The 16,305-nt window shown below is 35.7% G+C and overlaps 2 protein-coding genes across 4 annotated transcripts; one reads left to right on the forward strand and one right to left on the reverse strand.

The window, feature by feature from the left end:
• Window positions 1-374: 374 nt before the first annotated feature.
• On the reverse strand, window positions 375-4,210 carry LOC131610265 (uncharacterized). Of its 3 annotated transcripts, none has more exons than XM_058882157.1 (3): window positions 3,625-4,199; window positions 3,496-3,547; window positions 375-2,704 (listed from the first exon to the last, which is right to left on the reverse strand). In XM_058882157.1, exons 1-3 carry the CDS (start codon window positions 3,900-3,902, stop codon window positions 2,555-2,557), a joined length of 480 nt encoding a protein of 159 aa, XP_058738140.1. In that variant the 5' UTR covers window positions 3,903-4,199; the 3' UTR covers window positions 375-2,554. The 3 variants fall into 3 exon arrangements, 2 of the variants coding, with proteins under 2 accessions (XP_058738140.1, XP_058738139.1); XM_058882156.1 differs by lacking the exon at window positions 375-2,704 and adding an exon at window positions 2,786-3,375 and having other exon boundaries at window positions 3,625-4,196; XR_009286443.1 differs by lacking the exon at window positions 375-2,704 and having other exon boundaries at window positions 2,769-3,537; window positions 3,625-4,210.
• LOC131610263 (NAC domain-containing protein 2-like) lies at window positions 540-2,215 on the forward strand. The gene is made up of 3 exons (XM_058882155.1): window positions 540-812; window positions 888-1,180; window positions 1,429-2,215. The coding sequence occupies exons 1-3, from the start codon at window positions 641-643 to the stop codon at window positions 1,939-1,941; spliced, it is 978 nt and encodes a 325-aa protein (XP_058738138.1). The 5' UTR covers window positions 540-640; the 3' UTR covers window positions 1,942-2,215.
• Window positions 4,211-16,305: the final 12,095 nt, after the last annotated feature.

The raw sequence follows: 16,305 nt of genomic DNA on the forward strand, positions 1-16,305 counted from the left end.
AAAATCAACTCTAGTCCAATAGAAATGAAAATGTTGAAAATTGAAAAGAAAAAAATCAATAGTGTTCTGTTGAATGACCAATATGAACTTTCACACATGTGCCAACTTAGATTTTAGAAGTAAGTTTTCAGACCAAGCCACCAATGATCTTCTGCAACAATTTCACACACATGGCTAAACAAATCTTGTATAGTAATTGTTTTCTGACTAAAGCAAATATTTTAATTTTGAAATGAAAATAAATTGTCTGCAAGTTAAGGCAGATAAACAATTTGTTTCAGAAATATATGATATTGTAATGCATTAAACTGACAAACATGGTCATTCAAGTTTCAAAACAAGCTGTATTCTATAATGTATAACGTGATCTTGGTTACCACAGGACTCAATCTTTTGTCTAAATTTGAAGAATGTTGTCATATAACATGAGACAAAAGGGTTATTTTCGTTTCACACACACCTACCTAGTATTATAATATATGATAATTGTCATTATCTGCATGATCAAACAGCACATATATATTTATAAACCATGCACAGTGATTTCAACCTTACAACCAAACCATTTTGGTCGATAATATCGGTAATTGAGAGATAAATCTCCTAGTTTCTTTCGTCGACATTGTGTATCTCCATCTTCATGGACAAAAATCCTCATTCAGAAATTCAACTCCCTCCGGGATTTAGATTCCACCCTTCTGATGAAGAGCTAGTAGTTCACTATCTAAGAAACAAAGTGACTTCATCTCCTCTTCCTGCTTCATTCATAGCAGAAATAGATCTCTACAAGTACAATCCATGGGAGCTTCCAAGTTTGTCTTTAAAAACTTCACTAGTTTTATAGTTTTCTTTTCATTCTTATTTTTTGATGGAATGTTTATTAACAGATAAGGCTTTGTTTGGTGAAGAAGAGTGGTATTTCTTTACTCCGAGGGAGAGAAAATATCCGAAAGGATTGAGGCCTAATAGAGCAGCTGGTGTGGGTTATTGGAAAGCTACTGGAACTGATAAACCGATTCTGACTTCATGTGGTTTGAAAAGCATTGGAGTGAAGAAAGCTCTTGTGTTCTATAAGGGACGTCCACCGAAAGGATCTAAAACCGAGTGGATCATGCATGAATATAGGCTGCATGATTCAGTGATCTCAAATTCCAAGCATAACGGTTCTACTTCTATGCGAGTAGGTCAATTCCATTAGTTCAACTTTTCATCTTTTAAAATCTATGAAACACTGATACACACAGAAACACCGATATTAAACACGACACTACCACGTCGATACTGATAAAAATTTGAAAACATTGAACGTAGCACATGAGTCAGTGATCAACATTGACATGTAACTGACACCAGATGCGCCTTCAATATGAAGTTTATATTTAATAATACCTATTTGATTACTTTTTTGTTATTCTGATTTGGTTTCAGCTGGACGAATGGGTGTTATGCCGAGTTCGACAAAAAACCGGAAGCCCGAGAAGGGGTTTGGAAGATTCAAATGAACTTAGTTATTATGAACCAACAAGTCAATTTCAGCAAATGAATGAGAACTCAAATCCTGAACCAGTCAAAAACTATGTGCAGAATGAATATCCAATGTTACCTTATATTCTGGCTTCTAAGACTGTTCTTCCCAATACCATTGGTATGTCATCAGACAATGTAAAACCACATGCTTCATTTTATGAAGAAAGCAGCTTAAACATAATAGGAGCCCAGTTCTTATCATCTGCAACTGAGGGATTGTTTGATAATCCTCTGAAGAGAAAAGCGGTTGAAAATAATAGCGAGACGGACTTTTATGCTGTCCTCAATCAAAACCTAAGCAGAGAAGTTGAAAAAGATTTAAGCAAAGGGTACAATTTCTGCAACTTTGATCAGTGGAGTTCAATCATACAACCTCAAGAGCTTAATAGCTTAGCCTTCACTGGATATACATGAGTACCTCAAGAGCTTAGTAGCTTATTTGTGTGTACATAGATGGAAAGTGTATTCTATATGTAAATAAGGAAGAATGTATATTGAGCTGTGTGATTATTCTTTACAGTACATAGAAGTACTAGTAGCTGTTGTATATAGTAGAAAAAATAGGGTATTGTTCAAGTATTGTGTATAGGTATATATATGTATGTGAGATACAGTTTGAGGAATAAAGTTCCACCATAATGGAACTGGGTTGTTGATTTTATACATGTATTATGCATTGAAATTTTATTAATGGTAATTTTTTTATTCTTTGTTATCTTTCTATTTTATTATGACCGATAAAAAGTTGTTTTGAAATACTGAAAATCCACAGCGCTGAAATACTTGTAAGTTAACATAGTTCAACAATGTTTTGGAATTGGAAACTACTTGTTCCTTTCCTTGTTTTGTTTTGATTTTTCCTTAATTGGTGTGGCAACATGCATAGAAATGTACGATGAATTTCTTCACATATTACATGATTTCAAAGGCGTCATTTGGGATGCAAGAGACAGAGTCAATGTTGATTGATCCAAGAAAAAATATCCACAACTATTTTACATATTGCATAAGGGCATACATAGTGTGTTCATATAGGACAGATGGTTCTCTGAAGTGGAATAAAAAATGACACCAATATATTTATAAAAAAATCAGAGGATATTCTCAAGAAAATACAAGAGATATGAGTATACCACAAGAATAAATACAATATAGCCTTGTATATCATTTTAGCACACTGCAACAAAAGCACAAAAAGTAAGATAATTATTTACTTGAAGCAAAAAGGAAATATACAAGACTAGTAGTAATAGTAAGCACCACCTAAAACATGCTATGATAATAAAGGTTATGCAGATGCCACTAAAAAGAGAGAAAAAAGCTACCATTCTAGAAGTTTGAAGATTTCATTAACAAAGCCTCAAATTGATAGTAACATCCTTATTTCTATTTCAAGTATAAACAGAATACAAAATGTTTCAATAAATTCCTTGAAAACCGATTCATATTGTAGTTTTAATTATAGTATTTATAAGGGGGAAGACATGGAGTATATATAGATAACAGGTAGAAAAGAGGCACATGTGGTAGTAAAAGAATATGAACTGGACTAGAAATTAACAAGTAAAGAAAGGTTTTGGCTTTTTTTTTTTTAATTCTAGACAAAGGAAAGAAGTCTTGTATAAATAGGCCGCAATTGCCAATATTATAACCAACAAAACAATATCAATACAGAAGTTTCGACTAGATTGAAGATGGATGAAAACAAAAGATCATATAAGATTCAGCAGGAAATCTATCACTCATACAACCAGAAATGGATGAAAATCTAAGACTGGAAGAGATAATAACCGGGGTAACTGTGTCTAAGCCTAAGGTATTCTTATGGTTATTGGATGCCTTGTCCATCTGTAAAGACAAAAATAATAGCAGCATGTTAACCTCAGCTACCTATTTCCAGAGTTTTGAGAACTTAGATCTCCAAGTTTCCAGATTCTTCAGTTTACAAAAGAAATTGAAGAACCTCACCTTAGTATCAATCTCATCCATCAGTGGAACTTGCCTATCAAACTGTAACACACTATTGAATAAAGTATATATCAGACACACACAAAGAATGAAAGACAGACACAATAAGGAATCTGACATCGTTCATACCGTGTGCCATGTTTTTCGAAGTATCCAATCCTTCTGCAATCACATCCATTTTGTTTGGGTGCAGCAGGGATCCCATCCGGGAGTGCTTGGATCCTCTCCGGCAATACAAGAACCAAATCATCGCGGGCAGCAAATCTTGCGACAAAAGCCCCTTTAACAGTAAATCCAGAGTACCAATTCAACAAATGTATAATAATGTCATTATTTTTTAAACACCTATTCGCCACTAGGTTACCGAATGTGCAAGAACAATCAACCAATCTATGAAGATAACACATGCACTTAACCTAATCAGAAGATTCAAAACCACAAACAGAAACAACAACAAATCTCCCAAATTCCCAGTAACCTAGCCTTAGTGCTACGAATATCTTAGCATTGATCGCTACAGTTGAGCTTGCTCTAGATTTTCTCCCTTATGGCATGGCAATTGATCTCACTGTATTTTCTTCTTTCGTGGAAGGTTGGATTATGACTAAGATAGATAGCAGATTTGATATCACGGTAAGTAGAAGTAGGATCAATGATTGGAATGCCAAGATCACGAAGTAACGGATGCAACGGTTAAATTTCATAAAATTGCACTCAACACCCTTGAGTTATGTTGAAATGTCAATCACACCCCTCTATTTTAATACTCAACACTGACCTCCCCTGTTTAATTTTTACCACACACTAACTTCCCTTTCCTTCAATTTTAATGATTTAATATGATAAATCTCTCTTAATACGGTTTACCTATGTTAAAACAGAAGAAGTTTCCTTCCACTTTCCTTTAATTACTTCCCGCTACTAAGTTCTTTTCCGCTGTCATTTTATTTCTCCTTTTTGTTTTTAGGATAGATTTGTAGTATGAATTGACATCTATTCGGATATTAGGGAGCATTTTACGTCAAGTTACTGTCCTAACAATAAACCCACAATGTCATAACCGTGCTGCTAAAAACTTGATAACACATGTACTAATGTATACTTAGAAGGCAGTATTACCTTGATCAAAATTAATGTACCAAGATTTCATTTTTCAAATGTTATGGATATACAATCCCAACAAAAATGTTAGAGGAAATGTAAAATAGTTCAAAGAAACTAAATAAAAAGGATAAAATTAAAATTTAATTCAAATGATTGATGAGTAAAATGTAGAAAAGAAGAGCACAATTCTAAGAACTTAAAAAATCATGTGCAGGAATTTCTTTATATATACTAAAGGTGTTAACAATTATAATTTGAGGGGAGGTGCGTGTTTATTCAAAATTAGGGGGGGTGTTTGTATTATTTAGTAAAACTTTGAGGGAGGTCAATATAATTTCCTCAATTTCATATGTTAGTAGAGAAGGAGAAGCTTGATATTTAGCTTCATTGGATGATATAGACACGTTACTGTGCTTCTTAGGTTATGTTTGGATTCATGGACTAGAATGGAGCGGAGTAGAACATGTTGTAATGGAGCGGAGCGAAATGGAATAGAGATTTCATTATATTATTTGTGTATATTTTATAGTTTGACGGAGCGGAATAGAATAGTTTAGTTTATTCCATTGCATACAATCCAAATTAGGTGGAATGAAAATTGAAGGATATGATGGAATGGATTCCATCATATTTCATTCCACTTTATCTATCATTTGTAAATCCAAACAATGAAATCTGATTAAATCAAGGAAGAGTAGTGGAAAACATGATAACATGTGATAAACTTTCTAGTTTCAAGACATCGTGCGCGGTCTGAAACAAAAAATCCATGTAATTTAAGTTGAGAATGGCTAGAGAAAAAAGATTCGTGTATCATGAGAGGATTTAAGATAACCTAAAATATGAGTGGTTGTAAATTGAAATCTGACTATATTTTTAAACTAAAATCTGTTTTATATAGTTTCAAGAAAGCTCCTAGAGCTCGGTACGAGTGCCTTGGTGGTTTCTTATTTAAGAAAAGATTCACCGGTAGTATTGTTGACATTACCCTTTTTATAAAACATAAGGAATCACATATTCTTTAAGTTTAGATATGTGTTGTGATATTATTTTTGGATCTACTAATGAAGATCTATGTAGATAATTTTCAAATGTCATGTAGGGAGAGTTTAATATGTTTCTTGTGGACAACTTAACTACTTCTTAGGATTGCAGATAAAAAAATAGAGAATGGAACTTTCATAAGCCATGTAAAATATTGCTTGGAGTTGCTTAAGAAACATGACATGAAGAATTAGAAAACAATATTAACCGTTATGGAATCAAATGTATTGATTGATAAAGGTGAAAATGGAGTTGAGATAGAGATCTTAAAATATCAAGGTATAATAAAATATTTTCTTTATTTAACAATAAGTAGACTTGATATTGTGTTTAATGTGTGTATGTACGCTCAATTTCAAGCCTCGTCTCAGGAATCCCGCTTTGAGATCGTAAAAATAATTTTGAGGTATCTTAACAGAACCTCCCATCATGATCTTTGAGGGAAGCCTCGTCTAGTAGGGGGAAGGGGAATTGATCCTTGGCCAAGAACAACCCCAATGTCTTCCAATAAAATTCAAAGGAATACCTCATAAAGTTCATAAAGATTTGGAGTTGTGCACTCAGGATCGTGCAAATACCTTAAAACGGAAAAATCCAATTAACTTTGAGGAAAGACCTCATAAGTTTGCAAAGATCCATAGCCTTGTACTCAAGATCATATACAAAACCCTTTAAACTGGTAACAAAATAATTTCATTCAATAATGAAGTATTTTTTATTACAAAGTACTATAAAATAAGTACCATATAAAAAATGGACAAGGATCCCAACAGACCTACTTTCGTAGAGAAATGATTTTCCTATCTATGTCAGCTTGATCATGACGAATTTTCTCATAGGAAAATGTGTCAAAGGGTGGTGAAAATACTACTTGATCCAAAGCAATTTCAAACGACTATGAAACCTCCTCAATGGTAGAACTCGTATAAATAGCCAACTAATGGGTCAGCAAAAGTATTATGAGAGGACGATGCTCTAGTTCTTTGTGAGCATACCCCATATTATTTTGAATAACAAACAAAGCTTGGTCTTTCATCTCCACAGTCTTCATCGGATGAGCCACCTGGTTAGAAAGAGAAACAACGAGTTTCATGGGAAGTAAAGCATTATTTACCCTAGAGAGAGAGGTAGAAGCTTCCTTTGCTTCATGCAAGTACCTATCACGCTAAAGCTTTAGGTCGTGAACGTTGACCTCCATCCCTTAGTTTTTCAGCACGATGTCAGTCGGACCAAAAAGCCTTCTAGTGACCAGATGCACCAAGGGCCAGGGCAGTCGAGGCGCGCCAGGTATACCTAGAAAAGTTACCCATTTCTTCCTCCATAACGGACCTAAAAAGTATAGCCAATTAAGTGTATTCCTCATCCAAAGGAGGGGTTAATGACCTTCTGTAGAGTGAGACTTAGATTCTATTAGTAAATGGCAAGCAGCCTGACTGGGGGAATTTGATGAAGTCAATAGGTTTTTTGAATCAACATTATTTTTTACCGGCTATACTCCCCACCTAAGAAGCTAGAATTGTTCTTCATTACCCATGCATTCTGCACAATAACGAGTAAAACATATACATCAGAGGCATGTAGGTTAAAAATACACTAAAATTCAAAAGCCCCAAAGCTTACCAATAATAGTTTTCTTTCTTCCTGAGAGCGGGTTTTTATCAACAACTCGGCATCAATAAGACATTTTAAATGTTTCTTATTAAAATTTTGGTATTCATATATCAAATTTCCTAAGAGATATCGAGACACTGATCTATGAAGAACACATAATGACAAGGTATACAATATAAGCAGTGTTGAAACTTAAATGAACACAGGAAATTGGTCACCCAGTTTGATGTATAACAACACCTACTCTAGGGGCTACCAAGTCAGGGATAAGTCCACTATGATAGTATTAGTTTGAAGTCTTATGTAAACAACCTCCGCTTTACACGTAAACAACATCTGGTTTACAGCCTTCTCACCTAATCACTACCCGTGCTTAACTTCTACCTAAGACTTACCTAGGTATGAGACCCTTCTTAATCCCCCTCAATCACAATTGTGATAATCAGTTTAAAAACTTTAGAAGATACACTTTAAAGACATATAATCACTCAATGCTTAAAAGCTTGTGAATGATCAACAGAACTTACAACTCAAAGAAACAATCTTACTATTCTATCAAGATGATATTAGAGAGACTCACAATTCACAAGACTGCGTAAACCCTAACACAAAATACAAGTTAAGTTCCATACTCCAATTAGGTTTGTTGCTGACTACTTAAAACAATCTTCTGGACTGGATTGGGATTTCAAATTACAACAGTGCACTGCTGAAAATTCTCCAAAATCTTCTCCATAAAGATAGGGCTCCAATTATTAGTTTCGTAAACATTCTCCATATTTAGAAACTAATCATACATCTTGAAAACAGAGACAATCTTTTATCCCTAAGTCAAGCGCCACATAGAATTGCATAATAATCCAAAATATTCTGCATTTGTAACTAAATAACAGACTTCAAAGATCCAATTGTACATATCAGTCACGATGTCAGATGATCCTGCATAGGACATCTTACTCGACATGTCTTTTCAATTGAAGTGGATAGAACATCTTGTTCAACATGTTCCCTTTATTAGTTAGTTTTACCAAACATAATGTCAACCATAAAAATAGAGAATTAACACATATCAACCTGCATTTCCGGAGTAACTCCCCATATATATCCCAAATTATTGATAAACTTCACCAATTGACCTTTTTGAAATTGAGCCTCTTCACATAGATCCTTTCGCAATATACAAAAGTTATTTCATAGAAAAAATGACCTTCGGACCAAATACTTGGAGAACATGTCAGGACATCTACCCTTCACTCCATTACCAACATCACAAATTACAATATGAACTTTAGAGATGACTAGGGTTACCAAAAATAATCGGTATTAAAGGGAAGGAACTCTGAAACAGGTTCAAACTCGTGAATAGCTAGCTTGAGGCAGAGCAATCTTCTTCCCCTAGTCTGAGATTCCGAGTCATGAAGACATTTGAATAGGTGAAGGAAGAAGGACATACAGGGTCTTCCATTCACATATCCACATCAATACTGGTAGAATCTCATATATACGTAACAGGAAGGGTGAAAGGGAGACGGAGGTCAATGGTGGAAAAAGCACATTCATAAAAGGGAATGACGCAAGCACCATACTTGTCACATATTCTTTCGTCCTTAGAAGGACTCACGGTTTCTTAGTTAAAAGATAAACCAACTTATGTAAAAACACCGTCAAGACCACCTGGTTTGGCAAAAACATAAGCAGTGGAAGAATAAACATGATACATCCAATAAGAAGGAATATCCTTTTGAGACTTTCAAATACTCTTTTGTGATTTCTTATTCATAGTGCATTAACTTTGCAGTTGTGGGAAATGAAATGCAGAAGTGCGAAATAGATAAGCTATTAAACTAGGGAAAGGAAGACTCGGGAAAAGGAAGAAAATACTAATTCCCCTAAAGAAAATTATGTTTTGGAAGAAAAAAAAGTTTCACCAAACACTTCTAATCACTCACATGTAACACTCAAAGAGTCTCGATTTCTAAAAATCCTAATGATGGTATCTATGAAAAGGCGTTTGAAACATGGTGCATTAAATGTATGGTTCTTTAAAGGGCTTAAAAGATTCCCATTCATCTGTCTCAAAACAAATTAGGGAAATTGGGGGTGGTCGGCATCTGAGGTTGTTATGTCAAATTGTCGCCTACATGCACGACAGCGAGGGCTTGGGGATAATTGTTCTGGGCCGACTAAATCGTCCTCTGATAAATTTAAGCTGATCATTCTGATCCCGACCAACAATCAAATAAAGGTCTCGTTCCTTCCATAATCTTCCTAATGTGTGAAGATTATCATTCTAGTGATCATCAAATATCTCAACTGTAAAGCATTCAACGACTCTTTACAATTCACTCCTAACTAATAGTAAGTTAGGTATTCCTTCTCTACTATATATAGAAAATGTGTCAAAATCAAGTAACAAATTTCAAATATAATTTAAGGGTTAATACTACTTTACCCCCTACCATATAGGCGAGATTCGGTTTACCCCCCCTCTAAAAAAAACTTATTGGACAAACCTTGCAAAATAAAGATTCCATCAAATTTGACCCTGATCAATTTTTTTTACCAAGATTCTTAGAATCTTGCCTACATGGCATTTTTGGTAGTGCTGACTGTACAGCACATAAGCAATGTGGCACAGTCAACACTGTCACGTGGAATTTAATATTTTTTTTAAAAAAATTTATTGATTTTTTTAAAAAAATTTTTATTGATTTTTTTTAAAAAAAATTTTTTTAAAAAATTTAATATTTTTTTTACGTTTTTAAAAAATACCTGCGGATTTACCTACAAATTTGACAATACCTGCGAATTTGACAATACCTGCAGATTTACCTACGAATTTGACAATACCTGCGGATTTACCTACGGATTTGAAAAAACCTGCGGATTTACATCCGGATTTACTTGCGGATTTATCTACGAATTTAAAATTACCTGCGAATTTGACAATACCTGCAGATTTACCTACGGATTTGACAATACCTGCGAATTTATATATAATAAAAATAAATTTTAAATAATAATTAAAAAAATATTATATTTTAAAAATTGGAAAAATATTAAATTGGAAAAAAAATTTAAAAACGTAAAAAAAATATTAAATTTTTTTTAAAAAAAATATTAAATTTTTTTTAAAAAAAATCGACAAAAAAAAATTTAAAAAATCAATAAAAAAAAATTTAAAAAAAAAATTAAATTCCACGTGGCAGTGCTGACTGTGCCACATTGCTTATGTGCTGTACAGTCAGCACTCCCAAAAATGCCATGTAGGCAAGATTCTAAGAATCTTGGCCAAAAAAATTGATCAGGGTCAAATTTGATGGAATCTTTATTTTGCAAGGTTTGTCCAATAAGTTTTTTTTTAGAGGGGGGTAAACCGAATCTCGCCTATATGGCAAGAGGGTAAAGTAGTATTAACCCATAATTTAAAGTTACTATTCTTTCTCATATACTGATTTGAGTGTTAGAGTGCTAACCTTGCAACCTCATTCCATTTCATCGTATAAAAACTCGCGATCCATCATCACTGCCATGTTACTTCTCTATCTCTAGCTCCATAACGAAACATATATATTCAATAATGAATGACATTTTTATAAAGTCTTTCTTTCCTATATATATTAATTACATTTTTAATATGCGTGAAACGGTTAAAACAATTTATAATTAAAGATTTATATCATTGGTCAAATTTAATATATTTATTATTTACATTTTTAATAATTCTTTATAAAAAATTATTTAAACTAATTTGATGGATAAATTGAATATTAATATTAAATATACAAATTTTAAAATGTAGAAAACTTCAAAACTATTTTATATTATACCAAATCATTTTATTTCAACGTCATATAAATTATTAAAGATATATGTAAATATTAATTATGAGAATATTCAACAAAAAATGTTTTTTATTGTTTAAAAATTTATTTATATAATCATAAAATGTTATATCATTTAACAATTAAATTAATTCAAATGAGTTTTTAATTATAAAAAGTGTAAGTGTGTTAAATTTTGACAATGAATCTTAATTTTTGTAAATATAAAGTTCATGACTTCATGCATAGCGGAATAGTGTGTCATATCTCCAAAGTGATTTGAGAACCGCACATATGGCACAACCCTGCTTGGCCATATAGGATTCTGTAGCACATAGCACAATACTAGTGCTTTTCCAACAAGAAAAGAAAGGCATCAACTTGAATCACAGCTCATAGCAACCGTATCCCCTTTAAAGAAAAGGCTATCAACACATTTTTGATGCATTGTGATTTTTATTATAATAAATAATTAAATTCATTTTTCATCTTTAACTTTAAAGTATTGTAATTTGATAATTTAGGTTTTGTTTTTTCTTTTTAAATTGACACTATATTTTTCTTTCACGGTAAAAAAGAATTCATTGATTTTCAAAAGGTTTGATAATCGTAGTCTATTCGTAGTCTATGGTAATGGAGACTCGTCTTGGCCTCTATTTTTCCTATTTTTAGGCGGAAAGTACTATGTTCACTTCAAAAGGTTCTTTCTTATTAAGAAGAAAAGCCGCAACTATCTCTAAATCTCTAGACATTATTCGGGGAGCAAGTCGAGGATTAGGCCTTGAATTGAATATTCTTGCGGCAAAGATCTTTTGGCTTTCATGTGATGGCAGTAAACTCCGTTGAGGGTTGATCCTTTTGGATATTGGGAGGCCAATATTGGAGATGAAATTTCTTGGAGGCGCTGTTAGTAAAGATTAAGGTTTTATCAAAAGGTTATTCATAACGAAATCTATCAGGGCTATTCAGTTAATGCATTTTCTCCCACAATTAAGGGATCCATAATGTGAGTTTCTTCTACTCCATCGTGCATGGGTATAGTCAGACTTTTTTTTTTTTGCCTAAGAATGTGGCAACTAATTAACAGGGAATCATAAGTTATTTGGTTTGATAAAGAGTTGTGAAATGTGAATAAAGACATTATGGTTGGTGGATGTTCTCTCTTCGACGACCTTCAATAAAGTGTGACTTCTATACTTATTAGAGTTGAGTTAGGGTAACTAGATTTGTACTCGAAAGTAAAGGTTGTCCCATACTCTTTTGTAGATTCTAAGGTCCAATCTTGGGTGTTACAAGAACATATACTAAGAGACATTGGGATAAATAATATGGACTCTATTTTTGAAAAAGCTTGGGATGGTCTTAGTGGTACGATCCTTGATTTTGACTTTAGTATTTTTACTAGAAAGGAGACCATTCCCCTAAATTCCAACATGTTTTTGACCAATGTCATTTTTAGAAAAATTGTTTAGGACATGGAAGTAAAGTTTGACATGACCACACGATAGAAAGTAGTTTTTGGTTGTTTGCAAGCAGCACATACTCAGGATTTTCTTCTAACTATTCATATTGATGGATTAGGCCAACATATGTCATATGTAGAGTACCATATTATCCTTATATATTTTCTCATGATTTCCTTATTTCAAGTTGATGAAGTTTACCATGTTTGTCATAAGATATGCTTAGATACTTTTGTAAAACATGCAGTCTGTAGAGAGCTTCCTAAATTCAAATTTTGTCATGACCTTATCAAGGATATTTTGTTTGATTTATTTTGGTAGACTAGAGTATCTATGGAGAAAGAGACATATGTGAATTTCTTAATTGACAATTAGGACAGAAAATCGACTCATAGTCCAGCAGATATTTTTGTATACGATTGGATTAGAGGAAAACATGCACATGTGGACTTGACTGAGGTTTCTCCCCTTGTGAGACTAAGGTCTGGAGATTTTACCGTATGACAAGTAACTCTCAAATCCACTTCAAGTAAAACAAACAAACATAAAAAAATCGTGTTCAGACAATCAACATATTTTTATACTATTTGCATTTGACATTTTTGACTTCCTATCACTAGAGACAAACAATCTTTTATAGAAAGATATAAAGCTCTTGCATGATAATGTTATATCTTTTTAAAATTATGAATGTAATTTTTAAAAGAATTAAATTTATCACTAAAAGAAGATTGTGACCAAACCATCTGAGTTACTCATTAAAAGAGTTAAACAATTTATAACTAAGGGATATTGATTTTTTTTTCAACAATCATAATTGGAAATTATTAGTTAATACATTGTTAACTTGCTATTTGAACAATAAAAGTGATGATAAAGAATCAAAACCTTGTTTATAAGATGCTTCCTAGAAACTATGTGTGGTCAGATACGCCACCACTTTGTCTGATATATCGGCTATAATAATCTATGTACAATAATTAAGCGCATTGTGAATTCACAAATGGTCAAAAGAAGTGGGAACCTAACAAATGAATTTATGCTGCATATATATATTATTATGATTTGAGGCATTAACTAAGCCTAATCCAATGCATGTGCTCTTGGACTGTTCTTGGTGAGTTAGGTCCACTGTCCATGCATATGTCCCTTTTCCTTTAATTTATCTCTCTTTTTCTTCTCAATGTGCATCGTACATTCTTCAATTATTTACCATTCTACCTTTATTTTTGTGCTCAAATTGATTTTATATTATTTATTTAACTCATAGTCAAAGTTTATGTTTCTTCATCAAAGGGGAATTAAAGAAAAAAAAGGACAAAAAGAAAGAAGGGTTCATTTTCACCGAGTTAAATAGTAAAGTTAAAAAGAGTTGAATGAGAGACAAAGCAATGTGTCGACATGCCATGAATCTAATAAATTTTCAGCCAAGAAACGTGTCGTTCATTGTGAGGGATAGTGCCCACGTACTAACAAAAATGGGTATTAATTTGGTTTTGAAGTTTTCCTTTTAGTTATGGTTGAAATTAGTTTATTACAGTAATAATTAATCTATATGAGACATCCTAGATACATATATTATAATTATAATTGATCGTACCTGATCAGAAGAATCGTCGTAGGCTGCTCGGACTGGATCTTCTAGGAAGGAGGAGGAGGGGGGGTGTACCTGCAAGGTACTCCAATGCCAAAGTGAGTTGACGAGCAAAGGAGCGCAAGTACTAGCTAAGAGTGAGTAAGAATTGAATACCTGACCCTCTAATCAGAGAGGGTATATATAGCCCCCAGCGCTGGGCCATGATCTCGCTATTGGGTTGGATTCCCAAGCCCAACTAGGAGACTGCCAGGTTTCCTGAGCGGAAATATCGGAGGTGCGTGTACGCCCTCTGTCCTGGTTAACCGCTCCGAAATCCAAGGGAAGACGCGGTCTTTGAGGAGCCACGTGGCATCCGAGTTATTCGGAGGATTGGATATGAAAGAGCCCCGCGCGGAGCAGGGCCCTCGGCAAGGATGACGTCCGGGGGAGAGCTAACGCCGAGCAAGGGTCCACTCCGGGTAGGGTGTTGGTGCCGAGCAAGGCGTGTCGGGAAGGCACTGAACTATTCATGGGCCTCTGAGGCTTATTGGGCCGAAAGCGGTGTTGGGCCTAGCCTTGGCCCAGTCCAGAACAGGAGCCCCCCAAGTCGGAGTTTTCTGGTTAAGAAGCTGTGACTTTGCTTCTACGCTCGGACCCCAATTCTCGTGGTTGCTCGGTGAGTCGGTCCTCGTTACACAGACGCGCTCGGGGGAAAATCCAGTGGTGGGCGAAACGTCGCGCGTGGGAAGCACGCGTTGACGTGGCATAGGCAATGATGGCCTAGGGTCTAGGAGACGGCGCTTGTCAGGAGGTGCGACGTTTCGCCTTCCGAGCTTCTTTCCTATAAAAGGGGGGTGAAAACGTTCATTTGGGAATTTTCCTCTGTCTGTTTACTTGCTCGGCTTTAGGTGGACGATCAAGGGAACAATTTCTCGGTGGCCCAGCATTCTTGTTCGTCGCTCCGACCATCACTCCGCCGGAGGGATCTTCCCAGTTGCTGTCACCATGTCTGCAAGTAAGTTCACGTTTCCCTCCTAGCTTATTATCTTCTTGTGGTGTTCGATGGGATTACTCTTGCGGTCCCCGTCACTGATAGCTATCCGTGTCGGTTGGGCCAGGCGCGCGGTCGGCGCTTCCTTCGGGTTATCTAGGCGATGCCCGGGGGCGCGACGGCCGGCGGGTTAGTTATCGTCTCTGTCGGATCATCGTGTTCGTCTAAAATTTATACGTCGTGCTTTTTACTGCTGTCGAGAGTCCTCGGCTGACGAACGTATTTCCTCGATGGGGGTTTAGCCGGGGGCTCTGCTGCTCCTGCTCTACCCTTTCGCTTGCCTTGCGGTGGAAGGGTGGATTTGATGGACTATCGAATTCACTTCTCCCTTCTGCGTGCAGGTGAATCAGATTCGAGTGCTACCTCAAGATCCGGCTCGGACACCGACTCGACGACCAGTGACTCCGACAGCTCGACGGCAACTAGTTCCGACGTCGAAATTATTGAGGGAAATGGCACTCCCTCGGCCGAAGGCGTTCACACAGGATCACCTGGTTCGGATGCCGAGGGAGGGGTTTCCCCTATGCCGTTATTCAGTTATGAACATACCGTTGCGCCCGATTGGATAGCCGAGGAGGCTCTATCTGTTGTTTCTCGGTACACCGCGTCTCTGGATGGAGCATTTACAGAAATCGAGGTTCTGGGGGAAGGCGATCCGCCCAATTATCAAATAGGTTGCCCGTCTCCGGACGAACGCATATGCTCTCGGTTTGCCGGGGACGGATTTGCGATGTACGATTACGTGTTTAGGGAGCTCGGCTTCCGGTTACCTTTCTCTGATTTTCAGGTTTCAGTTATGGCGTTTCTATCTCTGGCGCCGTCCCAAATTCATCCGAATGCTTTTGCTTTTATGCGGGCATTCGAGATTGTGTGCGATTATTTGGGTATAGGCGCAACGTCTGCGTTGTTCGGAAGATGTTTTCGTGTTCAACGGCAGGCGTCAAACGGGCGGTACAGCTGGGTTTCGTTCAGGAACGCCGAGCGTAAACTCTTCGGAATGTATACTGACTCCGTGAAGGGTTTTAAGGATCGATACTTCGTTGTCCGCCCCCTAAGTCCGACGGCCTACTCTTCGGTGTCGGATATGGTGGCCGAGCGGGATGCCGAGGGGGAGATATTGAGGGATGAGTATGGGCA

This window comes from Vicia villosa, linkage group LG6, assembly GCF_029867415.1.
Source record: "Vicia villosa cultivar HV-30 ecotype Madison, WI linkage group LG6, Vvil1.0, whole genome shotgun sequence".
NCBI classification, from domain to species: Eukaryota; Viridiplantae; Streptophyta; class Magnoliopsida; order Fabales; family Fabaceae; genus Vicia; species Vicia villosa.